We start from the raw sequence: 18,133 nt of genomic DNA on the forward strand, positions 1-18,133 counted from the left end.
AGAACTGTACTGGATCAAAGTTCTGCTGATCCATAGCTACCTCAAAATTCTGCCTTTCAAGCTATAATTAATTGTATGCACAATGGCAGCCCTGGAGTTCCTATGAAGGAGGTGCATACCTCTAACTGGCAATTTAATTTTATTTCTGGAATGTACCAGTAAATGTGAAACAACATCAGTTTTGATGTCATTTTACTGAGGACATTTTAAAATGTCTTTCTGCCTCTGATCAAAAATTTATGTGCAAGAGTACTCTGTATGGCATTCCTTTAACTCTTTCGATTTGCATTCAAATCCAGCCCCATCTGAGGAGCTTAAAAATTATCTTGTGCTTGTTACAAGGGTTCTGAATAAATTAAGTTTAAGCAGCCCCATATTTACAGTTAATGTTTTATACTTGTTACCGATTTCACTCTGAGTGACAATAAGCAAAATGTAAATTCACTGTGTTCTGAATTGTTTAGTGTTAAACTGTTGACAAAGTAGTGAGAGTTTAAACCTGCATCTTGTATGGGAGTTCTGGATGCTAATAATCAGAGTGAAACAATGTTAACATTTCATTTTAATCTAATTAAAAAGCAATCAACTTTATGTATCAGGGTTCGTTGCCGATATGAGTCTGTTATAAAAGATTTAATAGCTGAGCACGTGGAAAACAGTGGCAGAATCGGACAGCGTCAACATGGATTTATGAGGGGGAAATCATGCTTGACAAATCTACTGGAATTTTTCAAGGATGTAGCTAGTAGAGTTGATGAGGGGGAGCCAGTGGATGTGGTTTATTTGGACTTTCAGAAGGCTTTCGACAAAGTTCCACATAAGAAATTGGTGTGTAAAATTAAAGCGCATGGGATTGGGGGTAGTGTACTGAGATGGACAGAAAACTGGTTGGGTGACAGGAAACAAAGAGAAGGAACAAACGGGTCTTTTTCCAAATGGCAGGCAGTGACTAGTGGGGTGCTGCAGGAATCGGTGCTGGGACCCCATTTACTCACAGTATATATTAATGATTTAGATGAGGGAATTAGTTGTGATATCTCCAAATTTGCAGATGACACAAAGCTGGATGGGAGGGTGAGCTGTGAGGAGGATGCAGAAATGCTTCAGTGTGATTTGGACAAGCTGAGTGAGATGACAGATGCAGTATAATGTGGATAAATATGAGGTTATCCTGTTTTTGCTGCCAAAATGGAAGGCAGATTATTATCTGAATGGCTATAAATTGAGAGAGGGGAATGTGTAACGAGACCTGGGTGTCCTTGTACACTAGTCGCTGAAGGTAAGCATGCAGGTGCAGCAGGTGGTAAAGAAGGCAAATGGTATGTTGGCCTTCATAGCCAGAGGATTTGAGTACAGGAACAGGGATGTCTTGCTGCAGTTGTACAGGGCCTTGGTGAGACCACACCTGGATTATTGTGTGCAGTTTTGGTCACCTTATCTGAGGAAGGATGTGCAGCAAAGGTTTACCCGACTGATTCCTGGGATGGTGGGACTGACATATGAAGAGAGATTGAGTCAATTTGGATGGATATTCACTGGAGTTCAGAAGAATGATGGGGGTGGGGGTGGAATCTCATAGAAACCTATAAAATTCTAACAAGACTAGACAGGGTAGATGCAGGAAGGTTGTTCCCGAAGCTGGGGGAGTCCAGAACCAGGGGTCACAGTCTGAGGATACGGGGTAGACCATTTAGGACTGAGATGAGAAGAAATTTCTTCACCCAGAGAGTGGTGAGCCTGTGGACTTTGTTATCACAGAAAGTAGTTGAGACCAAAACATTGTATGTTTTCAAGAAGGAGTTAGATATAGCTCTTGGGGTGAAAGGGATCAAAGGGTATGGGGAGAAAGTGGGAGCAGGCTATTGATTTGGATGATCAGCCATGATCATAATGAATGGCGGAGCAGGATCGAAAGGCCGAATGGCCTACTCCTGCTCCTAGTTTCTATGTTAATAGGTAGTCTTAAACCAACAATTACCAATCTAGAGCATTGTACACTGCACAAATGAACAAGGAAAGCCATTAATGTCCTATCGCTTACTGTACATGGTGCAAACCAATTTAGACTTCAAAATATCACAACAGAACAAATTGGTTTTAGTAGAAAATGTGCAATTTACACTTTTTATGCTTCAAAGTTTTGGGATTTGAAAATTGAAATGACTAACAATAAATTAAACTTTGTTTCTAGGGTATCCAAGAACGAATTAATCTTACAGCACCAGTATTATCAAAAGAGGATCCTATCTTTATCAGCTTATCAAGAAGATTAGGTCGAAGTATTGAAGAAATAGGGCATAGAATTAATGCGGCCTTGTTGAAGGTACAGTTTACATTTTTTATTCTTATTTAGCTACCTGCTTTTTATTGGCTGTAAGTGTGTAAACACAGTTACTGTAAGGTTTACATGTGTTCCTTGCAATGCACCTGTTATGACAAAGCAGTTTGGCCTATCTTGCCAGCTCTTTGAAAGGGCTATCCAGTTATTCCTATTCTCCTGCATTTTCCCCATAGTACAGGTACAATATCTCAAATCTCGCTATCTGAAAACTGACAATGTCATAAAACTTTCATTTTTTTTAAAGCTGCCATTCACAAATTTTCACTATTATTAGATGAATAAAATCATTTACCAGCTTGTTTGGTGAGGTGCTGTAGTGTGGCGCCAACTATTTATTGACTTTGTGTGCCTGTCTTTTCCTGCACTCCGAGTGATCCTTGGCACAGACCACCCGACCTGAAAACTGGCAGGATCTGAAACCCGGCCTATACTTGGTTCCATGGCTGCCAGTTTTGAGACACTGTATCTATATTGCAAATTTTTCCCCAGTCAAGGTTTTTATCTAATTCCTTTTGAAAGTTAGCATTGAATCAGCTTCCACTACTCTTTCAGGCAGTGCATTGCAGGTTATAACTTGTAACCATCTCCCCGACGGTTCTTTTGACAGTCACTTTAAACATGTGTCATCTGGCTACTGATCCTTCGGCTACTGGAAGTAGTTTCTCATTATTTATCTAATAAAACCCTGCATGATTTTAGACATCTCTGTTATATCTCCCCTGAACCTTCTCTGTGCTAAGGAGAACAACTTAAGCTCCTCTAGTTTCTCCACGTTAGAGCCGTATCCCTGCTATCGTTCTAGTGGACCTCCTCAGTACCCTCCCTGAGGTTTTGACATTCTCTCTAAAGTGTGGTGCCCAGAATTGGGCACATTCATCCAGCTGATGCCAACCTAATGATTCATGAAGTAAAAGAACCACTGGGGGGGGGGGTAATCACTTTTTTAAATGTGATACATGATCTGGAATGTGCTGCCTAAAAAGGTGGTGGAGAAGCAGATTCAATGCTAATTTTTAAAGGGAATTAGGTAATTTGCTTAATTTTGTACTCATTGCTTCTATTTTTAAAGCCAAGGATCCCATATGCTTTTATAGCCCACTTTGTTACTTCATCAAATAACTCAATCAAGTTATTTATTACTACATAAATGTGACAATTAACAATATGCCTTCTTGGTACCTTATAAAATGAATAAATCTTTAAATTGCAATGTCTTGTGCAGTGTGTGTAGATTATTTTTCTACCACATTGAACCTCAAGCAGGTGCCTTTGGGTAAGATGTGACAAAGCCATTGCAGTGTATCAGAAATAAAATATCTGGTACCAGTTAGTTGCTATCCATTTATGAATTGGGGACGCACTAAAGTACTTGGTTATATAGTATATCCAAAACGTTCATTGGAATGAGATCCAATTGTGAATTGGGATCGCATGCACAACTGCAGTCATTTTGATCGTATTACTTCATACCTAATTGTATGTTGTTATCCCTCCATTCACCTGTTCTAAGAGGGAGAGTTGAAAAAAAGCTTTGGTCTTAGCAACTTCCAGTGCTGATCATTTTCAGTAGCTAAACTCAAAGGAGAGGTTTTGCTTGAAGTAATATGTGAAGCAAAATAATTAATTGATATTTTTGATGGCATTCTTGAAGGAAAAGTGCAATGAATATTTGTGATTTTTAAATTAGTCTCTGTAATTTTAATGGAGTTTTCGAAACCCGTTTTCACTAACTGTATTTGTAAGTTGAATATCAATTTAATCAACAGTTTCTCTTCAGTCACATAATAAGTTGTGCAAAATTATATTGAAAAGAAAATTTAAGCTTCCATGGAAAAACAAATTAATTTGCCTTGTTTACGTGCATATAAATTGTATTGAATAGAATGTAACTTTGTGCCTTAAAAACATTTTGAAATCTGCTATGTGCTTACATCACCAAATTGTCACATCAGTTCTAAATCTGCTATCCAAATAAAGCTCCAATTATTTCTACTTGGGTTTGAGGTCTGTAAAACATGTAGGCATTTTATTGATCTCAAAGAATTTGATCAATATTCCTTTTAAATTTATATTGTTCGCAAACCTAAGTAAGAATTATTAGACCAGTGTATCTTTGCATGAATAATGGAACTGAATTGTTCAGCCATTAATAGTTAAGTGCAGTAATTGCAAGGTTCACACCAGTCAATAGGATTTTAATGCCATCCTCTGAAGGTTTCAGTGAGCATAAAATCGTTAATGGGTTAAAATGGCAGCTTTCAGGTGTCCACATCTATACAAAGCAGAAGTCCTATCAACCACTGTTAATCTATTACTTATATTATTACAAATTTTCATTGATTTTAGAATACATCATCGTGGGTGCTGTATAACATGGCTTCCTTTTACTGGAGGATGAAGAATGAGCCATACCAGGTGGTAGAATGTGTCATTCGAGCACTGCATTTTTCTCCACGGTAAGCTCTCAGGAACCAAGTGAGAAAGCATTTGTGATACGAGAAACCTAGCATCTACAGTGTTTCTCTTGGCATCCTGGCCAATATTTCACTCTCAATCAAAGTTTTGTTTTTTGTCTGATTTGTCTTTTGTAAGAAGGCTGCCCAATAAAGCCTGCTTGCATGTAATATCAATACATAAAGCATAACCTAGAACTTTTACATTTTAGAAAGATATTCAATCAAGAGTATTGGAAGCAGCAGCAAAGTCATTAATTTTGTATCCATTCGTTCATTGTTGAATAAAACCTGTTAATAGTTTGGGAGAACGCAGGCAAACAACTTAATTATACAAGTTTCTGTTTCTTTACTGACGGTATAAACTTGGTAAATGATCGCAAGTGCTTGTGACATTTCTTGTAAAAATTAATTGCATCAGAAGTTCTCAACTGGAGGTCTGCAGCCTTTTAGGGATCTGTGAGAAGATTTTAAGAGTCAAATCAGCAACTTTCAAGAATCTTTTTTTAAAAAAAAGTCCCATTGTGCAGTAAAAATTCTGCTGCACCATTCCTAAGCATGCATAAGGAGTACGTTTGTCAAATCTGCACGCTCCCTGCATAGGGAGAAGCATAGGATGACAGAAAAGTAAAAAGAAATGTGTTGGAACTGCTACCACTGTATTCGAGCAGTGGGAAACCCTTCTCCCCCCCCCAGATCTATTTGTGACAGTTGGCAGTGGGTTCATTTCCTGGGAGGGTATATACTCTCCTGTCTGTCATGTTTAAATTAGATAAGCAGAACAACAAATTGTTGAGATTCGATGTTTTTTTTTGGAGTAATGGGTCAGCAATTAACCAAAAAGTGTTGAATGTTTGACAGACTTCACCTCCCGCTCTTTGTGGCTCATCGCTGCTTATCTGTGGCACCTGTTTATAGAGTTGAACATGACCCAGTGGCTGATGAAACTAGGAAATCGGAACAGGATTAGGCCATTGGGCCTGCTCTGCCATTCATTTAGGTCATGGCTGATCATCTATCTTAACACCACTTTCCAATGCTATCTTCATATCCCTTAATGTCATTAGTCTCCAGGAATCTATCAATTTCTGTCATGAACATGCTCAATGATTAAGCTTCCACAGCCATCTGGGATAGAGAATTCCAAAGATTCACCACCCTCTGAGTGAAGAAATTACTTCTCATCTCAGTCTTAAATGGCCGACCCCTTATTCTGAGATTATGTCCCCTGATTCTAGACTCACCACTCAGGGGAAACATCCTATCTATAGCCACCCTGTCACACCCTGTAAGAATTTTGTAAGTCTCATTGAGATCACCACTCAATCTTCGAAACCCTAGAGACTATAAGCCCAGTTTCCTCAATCGTTCCTCATAAGACAATCTCGCCATCAAAGGGGTTAGTCAGGTGAACATTCATTGCACTCCTGTGAAGTATGTCCTTCCTTAGATGAGACCAAAACTGCACACAGGACTCCAGGTATGGCCTCACCAAGGCTCTATACAATGCAGTAAGACAACTTTACTTCTGTACTCAAATCCCTTTGCCATGAAGGCCAACATACCATTTGCCTTCTTTATTGATTGTTGCAATGCTAGCTTTTGGTGACTCATGAACAAGGCCCTTTTGAACACAACGCTTCCCAACCTCTCACCATTTGAGAGATTTTCTGTTTTTTCCTCCCAAAGTGGATAACTTAACACTTACATTATATCCCATCTTTCATGTTCTTGCTCATTCGCTTAGCCTGTACGTCCGCTTGAGGATGCAAGATCCTCCTCACAACTTACATTCCCACCTAGTTTTGTGTCATCAGCAAATATGGAACAGTCACCTGCAACCAACAGGAGCTCAAGGTCTAGTCCCAGGTGTATCACTCATGCAAGGTGCAATAATCATGAAAGTTGATCTTTTTTGTACTTAAAAAAAAAATACACCATTTTGGATTGGGAAGTGAATCTGGAGCGTAAATGCATGTTGTACCTGGTGATCCATCTGAGTTTCTCTTGGTGTGCTGATTTTTAGCACAAAATAGAAGCCACTCTGTACCAGCAACTAATTTTGTATTAAGCCAGCAAAACAGAAATAATAGTAAATATATGTTTAATTGTATAATTTTTATACTGAAAAACAACTTGTTCCAGGAAATTTTTATGATGCAGGGAAGGGGTTCCCAGAAACAGCAAAGTTGAAAACCCTTATATTACAGTGTGTGTGTATTTTTTTAAACAGGCAACATAAAGATATAGCATTGATGAATTTGGCCAATGTCTTGCACCGAGCCCATTTCTCAGCAGATGCAGCCATATTGGTTCATGCAGCACTGGATGTATCCACTGACTTCCTCACCAGTCATTATACTCTTGGAAACATTTATGCAGTAAGTATGCTGAATCTTTTCTCTGGTCAATTTTGTTTCCATTCTTGTTAGTGTGTGCAACATTTTTTTTCTTTACATTATTGTCTAACATTTCTGTATATGTAACAGTCATATTGGAATATTGCTGAAAAGAGAGGCATGCCACTAAAGCTTTTCGTGTCTTAATCATCAGGACAAACAAAATTTCTTGTGATTGTCCTGATGAGTGCAAACTGAAAAGCTTGATCTTTATGTCTCTCTTTTCAGCAATATTCAACTTCTGTAATACCAAGCAACAGTCATATTAGAGCTAATAGGGAGGATGTTTGCTCTTGTGGGGGGAGACTGAAACGAGAGGACACAGTTTAAGAACAAGAGATCTTCCTTTTAAGAGGGAGGTGAAGAGAATTTATTTTCTGAGGGTCATTCGTCTGTGGAATTCTCTTCCCCAGAAAGCAGTGGAGGCTGGGTCATTGAATTTATTCAAGGCTGAGTTAGACAGATTTTTGATAAACCAGGGGTCAAAGGTTATGGAGGGCAGACAGGAAAATTGAGTTGAGACCACAACAAGATCAGCCATGATCTCATTAAATAGCGGAGCAGGCCAAACGGCTTACTCTCAAGTCTTATGTTCTTATGTATGTTCCGATGTACATTTGTGACATAGGTTTGTCGTTTGTATTTTGAATGGATTGTGTAAATGTGTTTTGAACATTTCCTATCTTGCGTACACAATTCAAAAATCTTGTTAATAACTGGTAACTGGTGAATTTTTAGATTATTTACAGAGTTGCTACAGGAATATCTGTACTTTTTTTTTGCTCCATCATTAGAAATCCTAATCGCTTTCTTGGTGTTGGTGTAGTCATTGTATGAACCATGACATTTTTCAGCTGCAGTAAGAATTTGGAATGTGTCAAACAGTGCAAACTTAACCATGTTAAATAATGTGTATACCTTCAAGGGGATTGTCTTCTACTACAGATGGCAGAGATAAAAGTTGAAGAAAGGTTGATTAAAAGAAAATGCATAAGGCCAAATAAAAAGAGGGATTTATTGATCTATATGCAGAGATCTGGCTGGGTGTTGGTTAAGATGCACGATTTGAGGGAGCAGGGAGAGATAATGCAACTCGAGCATTATGATCTAACCAGGGTTGTATTTTTCTAAATTTCCCAGCATGCTTGTGGAAATGGACAGGGTGATTCTGCTTGTCCAGATAAAAGTAAAAATTTCAAGTATGAACTTCATGACATCTGATGTATTGCCCTTCACATTTTGCATTTTAGGCATCTGAGAATGGGAACTTAACTTGTCAGGTTCTTCCCTCCCTCTTCTCCCCTTTATCCCACTGGGTCACCTTCACTTTTTAATGGCTCTTTGGTTCCTGTGACTAAACATTTGAAAATGTTTGGAACTTTTGTTTCTTCCCATCGCACCTGTCTCTCTCCCCACCCTCCCCAAAACTAGGATTCAGATTCTGGCCATCTAATTGTTTGCAGTGCTACCAGATCAACCTTTGTTGGTTTTTACATATAGGGTGAAATTGTCCCAGATTCGCACTAAGTGCGGTAGTGGGCGGGTAAAACGATGCTTTACCCACCGGCCGCAATGGCCAGATTGTCCCAAATCCGTTGCGTTAATTATGCATCCCAGGATACACGCCATTTCGATGGCGAGCAGGCTCCAATTTGCTTGCGACGCCATCACCTCGCCGCTTCATCACGCCAGGCATCGCATTTAAAGTAAAGCCACGCTCAGTGCTTCCAGCCCAGGACTGCAGCAAAGAAGCCATACCCCCAGAAGGCTATGGACTGCAGCCCTTGAGTGCCTTTTGGACCCCCCGCTCTGGCTGCAGGAGGAGCAGCTACATTACCGCTCTGCCTTGGGAGGCGATGGCAGTGGTGATCAGTGCCAATATTGCACAGAAGAGGTTGGCCATCCAATGCAGATAGAGGATGAATGATCTCATCCATGCAGCCAGGGTAAGGCAACCATCTCATCACTCTAAACTCTCACACTCAAGCCCATCACACATTCACTGGCATCTTACTCACTGTCAGCTCAAGAGACATCACCACCCATTCTCTCTCTCACATCCTCACATGCCTATCTGGCTTCACCTCCTCTGAAGACTGCCTCCTCAGCCCTCACCATCTTGAGGCCGCTTGCATGGATTGACATGTGCCCCCACACACACCCCTCCTTCCCCAGCACAGCCCTAGACCTGCAACCTCTTCCCTTGCCTGTGGCCACCTCTCCCCCTTTCCCAAGCAATCCCTTGCCTTGCAGCCGTTGAAAAGCCCCTCACATATGGCTAAAAGTGATGTGGTGCTGTCTGTGAAGCCTGGCGCTGATGACTGCGAGTGCTGCCCGAAGCAAGGTCGGCAAACAAATCTTGAAGTCCCAAGTGAAGTGCAGCCTGCCAAATGCACACCTTATATATGCTGTTGTGAAACATGACGTGTTTTCCCACCAATGTGGGCGGACAGTTGAGCTGGGGGGAATAGTCCGATGGACTGGCCTTAAAATGATTTGCTGACGTATTACAATGAGGTTCCTGACAGCTGATGGCAGGGAACACAGCCTGCCATCGGTGGGTGGATTGGACAATCACAAAGTGGTTTCACAACGTTGTGAAGCTGATTTTTGGCCTTCTCGCCATATTGTCCGTTTGCGCCACCCAAAATACCCTGCACCGGCGGGCATGGAAAATCCTGACCGTAGACTGGAGAAAATGTTATCTGCTGCATTTAAGCTTGGTTAAGGTGCTTTATTTGTTTTAAAACCAGAAAAGAAATTGATCTGTTGTGGCAAGTTAGATTTTAGAAAGTACTGAAAAAAATCTCAGTAATGCGGAATACTTTTCAAAGATCTAAATTATTTACAGCTGAGTGGAATAATTGTCATACAGCATGTATATTTATAAATTACATTACGCCTCATGCTGTATCAGTGTAATTCAAAGCCATGTGTCTCTCAAACACAATTAGCATTCAGTGTTGCGCTCCATCACACTGGTGAAGTATCTGTCATGCGGAGAGAATGCCAAAGGGCCAAGAAATCCTGATTTGGATGTCATAAGTAAAACCACCAGACATTATTATTTGAACAATGTTACTTGTCTGCAATACAACTGCGTAGATAGCAAATCTAGCAAATCTACCAGCGTAGAACCAGCAGGTGACATAACAGAATTGTTTTTAAAAAAAAAATTCCAAATGATTCCAACAACCATCTTATTAAGTAGGGAATCAGTGCCCAAAAGTGGAGGATTTTTTGCGTTATCTGGTACCATCAGCAGCGTCAAGCGCCACGTGCCCAAGTACGACACACAGCATTGGATGGTTTCTCAAATTAAAAGCTATCTTAATTTTAGATAGAAATTTGCAATTTGTACCTTTCTTTTCCAGATGTTGGGGGAGTATAACCATTCAGTACTATGCTATGATCAGGCATTGCTTATAAGGCCAGGTTTTGAACATGCAATGAGACGGAAGCATGCTGTCCTGTGCCAGCAGAAACTGGAGCAAAAACTGGAGGCACAGCACAGGTATGATTGGATGTAGGAGAAACACAGTTATAGTTTTGTTTTTAACATGGAACCATAGATTAGTAGGCCAGAAGGAGGCCGGTGGGCCCAGAGTCTGTGCCAAACCTCACAAAGAGCAATCCAGTTAGTTCCACTTGCTCCTTTTTCCACATATTCCTGCAGTTTTTTTCTCCTTCAAGTATTTATCCAATTTTCTTTTGAAGTCAACAATTAAACCTGCTTAACACTATAAAATTTAATGCTGCTTTTCATAATCCATGCAAGTAACTCTAGTTGAATAATAACCTTCCTTTACATTTTAACTAAAAAATGTATCCCAAGGACAGTTATGTGAAAAATGTAGTGCTGAAGCATTATTAGTGAGTCATTTCAGATTTACTAAAATAGTCTTATGCAAAGTTATTTTACAGATACAACTCAGGGATAATGTTGAGTTGCAGTGGAACTAAATTTACATGTTTGACTCCTAACTTCATCCCATTTTAAATTTTTTTTTAACCTTTGCATTATTGGGACCTATTGTGATGTTTCATGTATTTAGATCTCTGCAGCGAACGTTAAATGAGCTGAAGGAGTACCAGAAGCAGCATGATAATTACCTGAGGCAGCAAGAATTGCTGGAGAAGCACAAAGTTATGCAAGATGAGCAGCTGCTGAGAAATATAATCCATGAAACACAAATGGCTAAAGAGACTCAGCTAGGTAAATTTTGATGCAAGATGTAAAACAGCAATGTTGGAAACTTCATTGTACTCAGCTGACCGTTTTAGCCACTGCCTGTAGTTACATGGTTATTTTGCGGGTAAACATGTAGGCATAAGAGAAGTAGTCAGTTTAAAACAATTTTTTTACAATAATTTTGAATTCTTACATCGCCTTTTTGACTAACTTCAATATTGTCAGTTTTGTTCAAGGTCATTGATAGCAAAGATGATTATTTTATGAAGTACTATAATCTATGAGCCAACATATTTAATCTGTAAATCCTTATTGAGAACAGTTCTGCATGTAATTGTTCTATTTCCTTGTCATATTAGCCAACAAATTATCCAACTTTTAATGTAAGTAACTTATTGTTCATAGCACTCCTTTCTAGAAATGGCCAGATGAGCAGTGTAGGTCACAAAATGTGCAAAACAGTCTTTAACCTGTGATACTTCAAAATTGCAATTGGTTAGCAATTACTCAATAGTACAAAAAACGGATATTTAGGTTAAATTTGTGTTTTGTTTTTAGGAAACCACCAGCTTTGTCGCTGGGTTAACAAACAGCAAATTTTACACTGCCAGTGGGATCGTCCTGTGCGCTATACCAGAGGAGACCTATTTGATACAGTAGAGCATGTACAGGTATAAAATAAAGAAAACTCGCAATTTAAACAATTCATGTTTGGTACAAGATGAAGGCAATTTTGGCACATCTTAGAATGCTTTGATGTATAAGTTCATTTTCAGTTCACTCCCACTGCAGCCCATTGTAAGACTAGAAAATTCCAGGGTCCTAGGGCTCTCTTTACAACAATCCAGTAGTTATGGTCACCATTAAAAAGCTACAAGCTTTTTCATTTCCGGTTTATTTAATTAATTATCTTTAACCTCCCTAGCTGCCATGTGAAGTTTGAACTCATGTCCCCAGATTATTAATCCAGACCTGTGGATGACTCTTCTGGTAACAACCATTATGCTACCATGGTGAGCTAACCATCAGTGCTCGCCGTTCATTTAGTTGTGCTATATCCCGTAGGTTAGAACCATTTAATCTGTATTCCTGCTGTTTATTTCTCTTCCCTAGTCTCTAACCCTTTCACTGGCTTTTTTAAAATTCGTTTTATGGGTTGTGGGGCGTCGCTGGCTAGGCCAGCAATTATCGCCCGTCCATAATTGCCCTTGAGAAGGTGGTGGTGGTGATCTGCCGCTGCAGCCACGTGGTGGAGATACACCAACAGTGCTGTTAGGGAGGGAGTTCCAGGATGGTGGCTAATGTGAACAAATTATCAGCCCAACTCCTTAACCTACAAATATTAATACGTACCTTGGAATTAGGAGCAGGAGTGGGGCCTTTTGGCCCTTGAGCCTGCTTTTTTTTAATGCGTTCGGGGATGAGGACTTTGCTGGCTGGGCCAGCATTTATTGCCTGTCCCTAGTTGCTCTTGAGAAGGTGGTGGTGAGCTGCCTTCTCGAACTGTTGCAGTCCGTGTTGTGTGGGCACACCCACAGTGCTGTTAGGAAGGAAGTTCCAGGATTTTAACTCAGCGACAGTGAAGGAACAGCGATATATTTCCAAGTCAGGATTGTGAGTGACTTGGAGGGGAACTTGCAGGTGGTGGTGTTCCCATGTACCTGCTGCCCTTGTCCTTCTAGATGGTAGTGGTCATGGGTTTGGAAGGTGCTATCTAAGAAGCCTTAGTGAAATCCTGTAGTGCATTTTGTAGATGGTGCAAACTGCTGTTGTGCGTCGGTGGTGGAGGGAATGAATGTTTGTGGATGTGGTGCTAGTCAAGCAGGCTGCTTTATCCTGGATGGTGTCAAACTCCTTAAATGTTGTGGAAACTGCATTTGTGCAGGCAAGTGGGGAGTATTCCATCACACTCCTGACTTGTGCCTTGTAGTTGGTGGACAGGCTTTGGGGAGTCAGGAGGTGAGTTACATGCTGTAGGATTCCTAGCCCCTGACCTCCTTTCGTAGCCACAGTATTTATATGACTAGTCCAGTTCAGTTTCTGGTCAATAATAATCCTTTGATAGTGGGGATTCAGTGATGATAATACCATTTGATGTCAAGGGGAAATGGTTAGATTCTCTCTTGTTGAAGATGGCTGTTGCCGGGCACTTGTGTGGTGCGAATGTTACTTGCTACTTGTCAGCCCAAGACTGGATATTGTTCAGGTTTTGCTGCATTTGGACATGGACTGCTTCAGGTAAAATATGGGCAAGGAAACCTCCTGCTGATTACCACGTACTGCGTCCCTTCAGCTGATGAATCAATGCTTCTCCATGTTGAGCACCACTTGGAAGAAACACTGAGGGTGGCAAGGGCACAGATTGTACTCTAGGCAGGGAACTTCAATGTCCCTCACCAAGAGTGGCTTGATAGCACCACTACTGACCAAGTTTGCCAAGTCCTAAAGGACATAGCTGCTAGACAGGGTCTGCGGCAGATGGTGAGGGAACCAACAAGAGGGAAAAATGTACTTCATCCTCACCAACCTGCCTGCCGCAACCTGTCCATGACAGTATCGGTAGGAGTGACCACCGTACAGTCGTTGTGGAGACAAAGTCCTGCCTTCACATTGAGGATGCCCTCTATCATGTTGTGTGGCACTACCACTGTGCTAAATGGGATAGATTTCGAACAGATCTAACAACTCAAGACTGGGCATCTATGAGGCGTTGTGGGCCAATAGCAGCAGCAGAATTGTACTCTAACGCAGTCTGTAACATCGTAGCCTGGCATATCCCCCACTCTACCATTACCATCAAGCCAGGGGATCAACCCTGGTTCAATGAAGATTGCAGAAGGGCATGCCAGGAGCAGCAGCAGGCAAAATGAGGTGTCAACCTGTTGAAGCTGTATCACAGGACTACTTACATGCCAAGCAGCAAAAGCAGCAAGTGACAGACAGAGCTAAGCGATCCCACAACCGACGGATCAGATCTAAGCTCTGCAGTCCTGCTACATCCAGTCGTGAACGGTGGTGGACAGTTAAGCAACTCACTGGAGGAGGCGGCTCCACAAATATCCCATCCTCAATGATGGGGGAACCCAGCACGTCAGTGGAAAAGATAAGGCTGAAGTAGTTGCTACAATCTTCAGCCAGAAGTGCCAAGTGGATGATCCATCTCCACCTCCTCTGGAGGTCCCCAGATCACAGATGCCAGTCTTCAGCCAATTCAATTTACACCACGTGATATCAAGAAACGGCTGAAGGCACTGGATACTGCAAAGGCTACGGGCGCTGATAACATTCCGGCAATAGCATTGAAGACTTGTGCTCCAGAACTTGCCGCGCCCCTAGCCAAGCTGTTCCATTACAGCTACAAGACTGGCATCTACCTAGCTATGTGGAAAATTGCCGAGGTATGTACTGTGGGCAGGACAAATCCAACCTGGCCACTTACCACCCCATCGGCCTACTCTCAATCATGGGTAAAGTAATGGAAGGAGTCATCAGCAGTGGTATCAAGTGGCACTTGCTTAGCAATAACCTGCTCACTGACGCTCAGTTTGGGTTCCGCCAGGGCCACTCAGCTCCTGACCTCATTATAACCTTGGTTCAAACATGGACAAAAGAGCTGAACACTCGAGGTGAGGTGAGAGATGCCCTTGACATCAAGGCTGCATTTAAGCGAGTGTGGCACCAGGGAGCTTAGCAAAACTGGAGTCAGTGGGCATCAGGGGGAAAACTCTCCATTGGTTGAAGCCATTCAACAAGATCATGGCTGATTTGACTGTGGCCCCAATTACATATTCCTGCTTATCCCTGATAACCTTTGGCTCCCTTGTTAGTCATGAATCTATCTGCAGGGTGCCTCTACCCTAAAAATATTCAATGTCCCTGTCTCCACTGCTCTCTGGGGAGGACATTTCCAAAAACACAAGATCCTCTGAGAGATAAAATGTCCACTCATCTCCATTTTAAATGGGAGAACCCTTAATTTTAACTCTGTCCCTAGCCTCTCTCACAAAGGGAAACATCATTTCAGCATCCACCCTGTCAAGTCTCCTCAGGATCTTATATGTTTCAATAAGATCACCTCTCATTCTTCTAAATTCCAACGGATACGTGCCCAGCATTTCCAACCTTTCCTCATAAGATAACACCCACATTCCATGTATCAGTTGAATGAGCCTCCTCTGAACTGCTTCTAACACATTTATATCCTTTCTTAAATAAGGAGACCAAAACTCTACACAATACTGCAGATGTGGTCTCACCAACACCCTGTATAAATGTAGCAAAACTTGTCTACTTTTATATTTCATTCCCATATTCCATTCCCCTTGCAATAAATGCCAGCATTTCATTTGCCTTCCTAATCACTTGCTGTACCTGTATACTAACCTTTCCTGATTCATGTACCAGGACACCCAGATCCCTCTGTACCCTAAAGTTCTGCAACTTCTCTCCATTTAAATAATATGCTGCTTTTCTATTTTTCCTGCCAAATTGGACATTTTCCCACATTATTCTCCATCTGTCAAATTTTGCCGACTTACCTAACCTATCTATATACCTTTGCAGATTCCTTATGTCACCTTCACAGCCTACTTTCCTAAGTATCTTTGTATCATCAAGTTTAGCATTTCATTCGGTTCCTTCATCGAAGTCATTGATATAAATTGTAAATAGTTGAGGCCCCAGCACTAATTCCTGTGGCACTCCACTCACCACATCTTGCCAACCCAAAAATGAGCTATTTATACGTACTCTGTGCTTCCTGTTAGATAACCAATCCTCAGTCCATGCCAATATGTTACTCTCTACACCATGAGCACTTATCTTGCATAGCAACCTTTGATGTGGCATCTTGTCAAATGCCTTCTGGAAATCTAAGTACAGCACATCTACAGGTTCCCCTCTATCCATGTTGCTTGTTACTTCTTCAAAGACCTCCAATAAATTAGCCAATGGTGGGAACATCACCACCTGCAAGTTCCCTCCAAGCCACTCACCATCATGACTTGGAAATATATTTATAAATATAGTTCCTTTACTGTCACTGGGTCAAAACGCTGGGACTCCCTCCCTAACAGCACTGTGGGCGTACCTACACCACATGGAGTGCAGAGGTTCAAGAAAGCAGCCCACCAACACCACCTCAAGAGCAACTGGGGATGGGCAATAAATGCTGGCCCAGCCAGCAAAGCCTCCATTCTATGAAATTCCCTTTCACAAAACCATGTTGATTCGGCCTGATTGCTTTGAGATTTTCTAAGTACCCCGCCATGACTTCTTTAATAAAAGATTCAGCATTTCCCTTTGACAGATGTTAAGCTAACTGGCCTCCCGACTCCCACAGCTACCTTGACTACAGCTCCTCACATCCCGCTTCCTGTAAGGACTCCATTCCATTCTCTCAGTTCCTTCGCCTCCGTCGCATCTGTTCTGATGATGCCACTTTCAAAAACAGTTCCTCTGACATGTCCTCCTCCTTCCTTAACCGAGGTTTTCCACCCACGGTGGTTGACAGGGCCCTCAACCGTGTCCGGCCCATCTCCTGCGCATCCGCCCTCACGCCTTCTCCCTCCCTCCCAGAAACATGATAGGGTCCCCCTTGTCCTCACTTATCAGCCTCTGCATTCAAAGGATCATCCTCTGCCATTTCCTCCAACTCCAGCATGATGCCACCACCAAACACATCTTGCCTTCACCCCCCGGCGGCATTCCATAGGGATCGTTCCCTCCGTGACAACCTGGTCCACTCCTCCATCACCCCCTACTCCTCAACCCCCTCCCACGGCACCTTCTCATGCAACCGCAGAAGATGCAACACCTGCCCCTTCACTTCCTCTCTCCTCACCGTCCAAGGGCCCAAACATTCCTTTCAAGTGAAGCAGCATTTCACTTGCACTTCCCTCGTTGCTCCCAATGCGGTTTCCTCTACATTGGAGAGACCAAACGCAGACTGGGTGACCGCTTTGCAGAACACCTTCGGTCTGTCCGCAAGCATTACCCAAACCTTCTTGACGCTTGCCATTTCAACACTGCACCCTGCTCTTATGCCCACATGTCTGCTCCAGTGAAGCTCAACGCAAACTGGAGAAACAGCACCTCATTTTCCGACTAGGCACTTTACAGCCTTCCGGACTGAATATTGAGTTCAACAATTTTAGATCATGAACTCTCTCCTCCATCCCTACCCCCTTTCCGTTTCTTCCCCCTCCTTTTTGTTTTTTCCAATAATTTATATAGATTTTTCTTTTCCCACCTATTTCCATTATTTTTAAATGTATTTCCACCCATTGTTTTATCTCTACCTTTTAGCCTTTTTAGTATTCCTTCACCCCACCCCACCCCCACTAGAGCTATCTGTACCTTGTTTGTCCTGCTTGCTATCCTTAATTAGCACATCCCTTTAGATAATATCACCACCTTCAATACTTCTTTGTCCTTTGGTTTGTGCCATCTTTTGGTTATCTCCATCTATTACTGACTTCTTGTCCCAACCCCACCACCCCAAACCAGCTTATATTTCACCCCTTTCCTATTTTTACTTAGTTCTGTTGAAGGGTCATGAGGACTTGAAACGTCAACTGTGCTCTTCTCCACTGATGCTGCCAGACCTGCTGAGTTTTTCCGGGTATTTCTGGTGTTTCTGTTTTTGTTTTGGATTTCTAGCATCCGGAGTTCTTTGCTTTAAGCTAACTGGCCTGTTGTTTCCTGCTTTCTCTCTCCCTTCTTTCTTGAGTAGAGGTGTCACAGTCGC

The 18,133-nt window shown here is 41.9% G+C and overlaps 1 protein-coding gene across 2 annotated transcripts in view; it reads left to right on the forward strand.

Annotated features, from left to right (window-relative positions):
• The window catches only part of ttc17 (tetratricopeptide repeat domain 17), a 117,051-nt gene that overhangs the window by 21,084 nt on the left and 77,834 nt on the right, over positions 1-18,133 (forward strand). For both annotated transcript variants that reach the window (XM_041198127.1, XM_041198128.1), the window contains exons 5-10: positions 2,192-2,323; positions 4,688-4,797; positions 7,028-7,175; positions 10,568-10,707; positions 11,249-11,409; positions 11,944-12,056. In XM_041198127.1, the coding sequence (XP_041054061.1) occupies positions 2,192-2,323; positions 4,688-4,797; positions 7,028-7,175; positions 10,568-10,707; positions 11,249-11,409; positions 11,944-12,056 (804 nt within the window). The remainder of the gene's footprint in view (positions 1-2,191; positions 2,324-4,687; positions 4,798-7,027; positions 7,176-10,567; positions 10,708-11,248; positions 11,410-11,943; positions 12,057-18,133) is intronic.

The sequence above is a fragment of the Carcharodon carcharias genome, chromosome 10 (genome assembly GCF_017639515.1).
Source record: "Carcharodon carcharias isolate sCarCar2 chromosome 10, sCarCar2.pri, whole genome shotgun sequence".
Lineage (NCBI taxonomy): Eukaryota > Metazoa > Chordata > Chondrichthyes > Lamniformes > Lamnidae > Carcharodon > Carcharodon carcharias.